The sequence below is a fragment of the Rhinopithecus bieti genome, unplaced genomic scaffold, assembly GCF_001698545.2.
Source record: "Rhinopithecus bieti isolate Rb0 unplaced genomic scaffold, ASM169854v2 scaffold_70902, whole genome shotgun sequence".
Lineage (NCBI taxonomy): Eukaryota > Metazoa > Chordata > Mammalia > Primates > Cercopithecidae > Rhinopithecus > Rhinopithecus bieti.
The window spans coordinates 1,270-2,219 of record NW_016826305.1 but is presented as its reverse complement, the minus strand read 5'-3'; the positions used below and the strand labels follow the sequence as shown (position 1 = coordinate 2,219).

At 33.7% G+C, this 950-nt stretch overlaps 1 protein-coding gene across 1 annotated transcript in view; it reads right to left on the bottom strand.

Annotated features, from left to right (window-relative positions):
- LOC108522938 (Fanconi anemia group B protein) overlaps positions 1-202 on the bottom strand; it is a gene marked incomplete at its 5' end in the record, with an annotated part of 14,392 nt that extends 14,190 nt beyond the window's left edge. Inside the window, one exon of the mRNA XM_017863399.1 lies at positions 50-202. Within this exon, the coding sequence (XP_017718888.1) occupies positions 50-202 (153 nt within the window). The remainder of the gene's footprint in view (positions 1-49) is intronic.
- Positions 203-950: the final 748 nt, after the last annotated feature.

The window sequence follows — 950 nt, the reverse complement described above, 5'->3', positions numbered from 1 at the left end:
TTTCTAAAATAGTTCTTAAAATACCATATAATAAGTAAATAGAACTTACTGAATAGTTTATTTTTCCAAGATCCGTTATTTTAAATGAAGTCAGGCAATCTGAGTTCAAGGAGTCCTTAAAAAGTAGGAGTACTTGTTCAGTTCCACTTCCAATGAAGTCATCTATCAGTACTAAGCTAAGTTTTTCCCACTTAGCAGCAACCTAAAAGAAAGGGAGCATTATAGGAGGAATAGACAAGGAAAAAATCAAATGTGAAATAAACAAATTAAGTCCTTTTGTTTCATGTAGTTGTAATTTGTAAAATTCAATCTTATAAATGAGTAATGAAAATAGCAAAAACTAAAAATAAAGATATTAGGGGATGAGAAAATATAAGAGTTATAACAACTTTATAAACAGCAAGGTACTTAGATTTAATATTTTATTCAGGTTTGTCCAGGGACTGTCACGTTCTTGATTTCTATATTAACATTTTATTGTAATCTCTAAGTTCTAACACTTTTCATGACTAAACCTTTGGAAATTCTAACATTTATCATGAGTCAAACTCTAGTGAAGATTCTTTCTCTCACACAGCTAATTTAAGGAAGACCCTCATTCCCATAACTCTTAGTAGATATATATTTATGATCAGACAAATTACCCAAAGAATTCAGTTGCGTTAGGTAACCAGACAGTACTAGTAGACACCTTAAGAGCTCTTAATGCAAACTCACCTATAGTAGAATCAAGATGAGCTTAAAACCTTAAACCCTGATGTGGGTGTGGAGGGGAATATAGCTAGTATCGGGTACACAGGTGAGGGGTCCTAAGAGTGGAATAGCCAGAACCGTCCTAGCCTCATGGAATGATTTGGTCAGTTTATATCAGAACCTGAGACCTCACGTTTAAAATAGAGGACAACTTCTTAAAGGTACATATAGCTGAAAGCCTCAAGATTGGTCCCAGG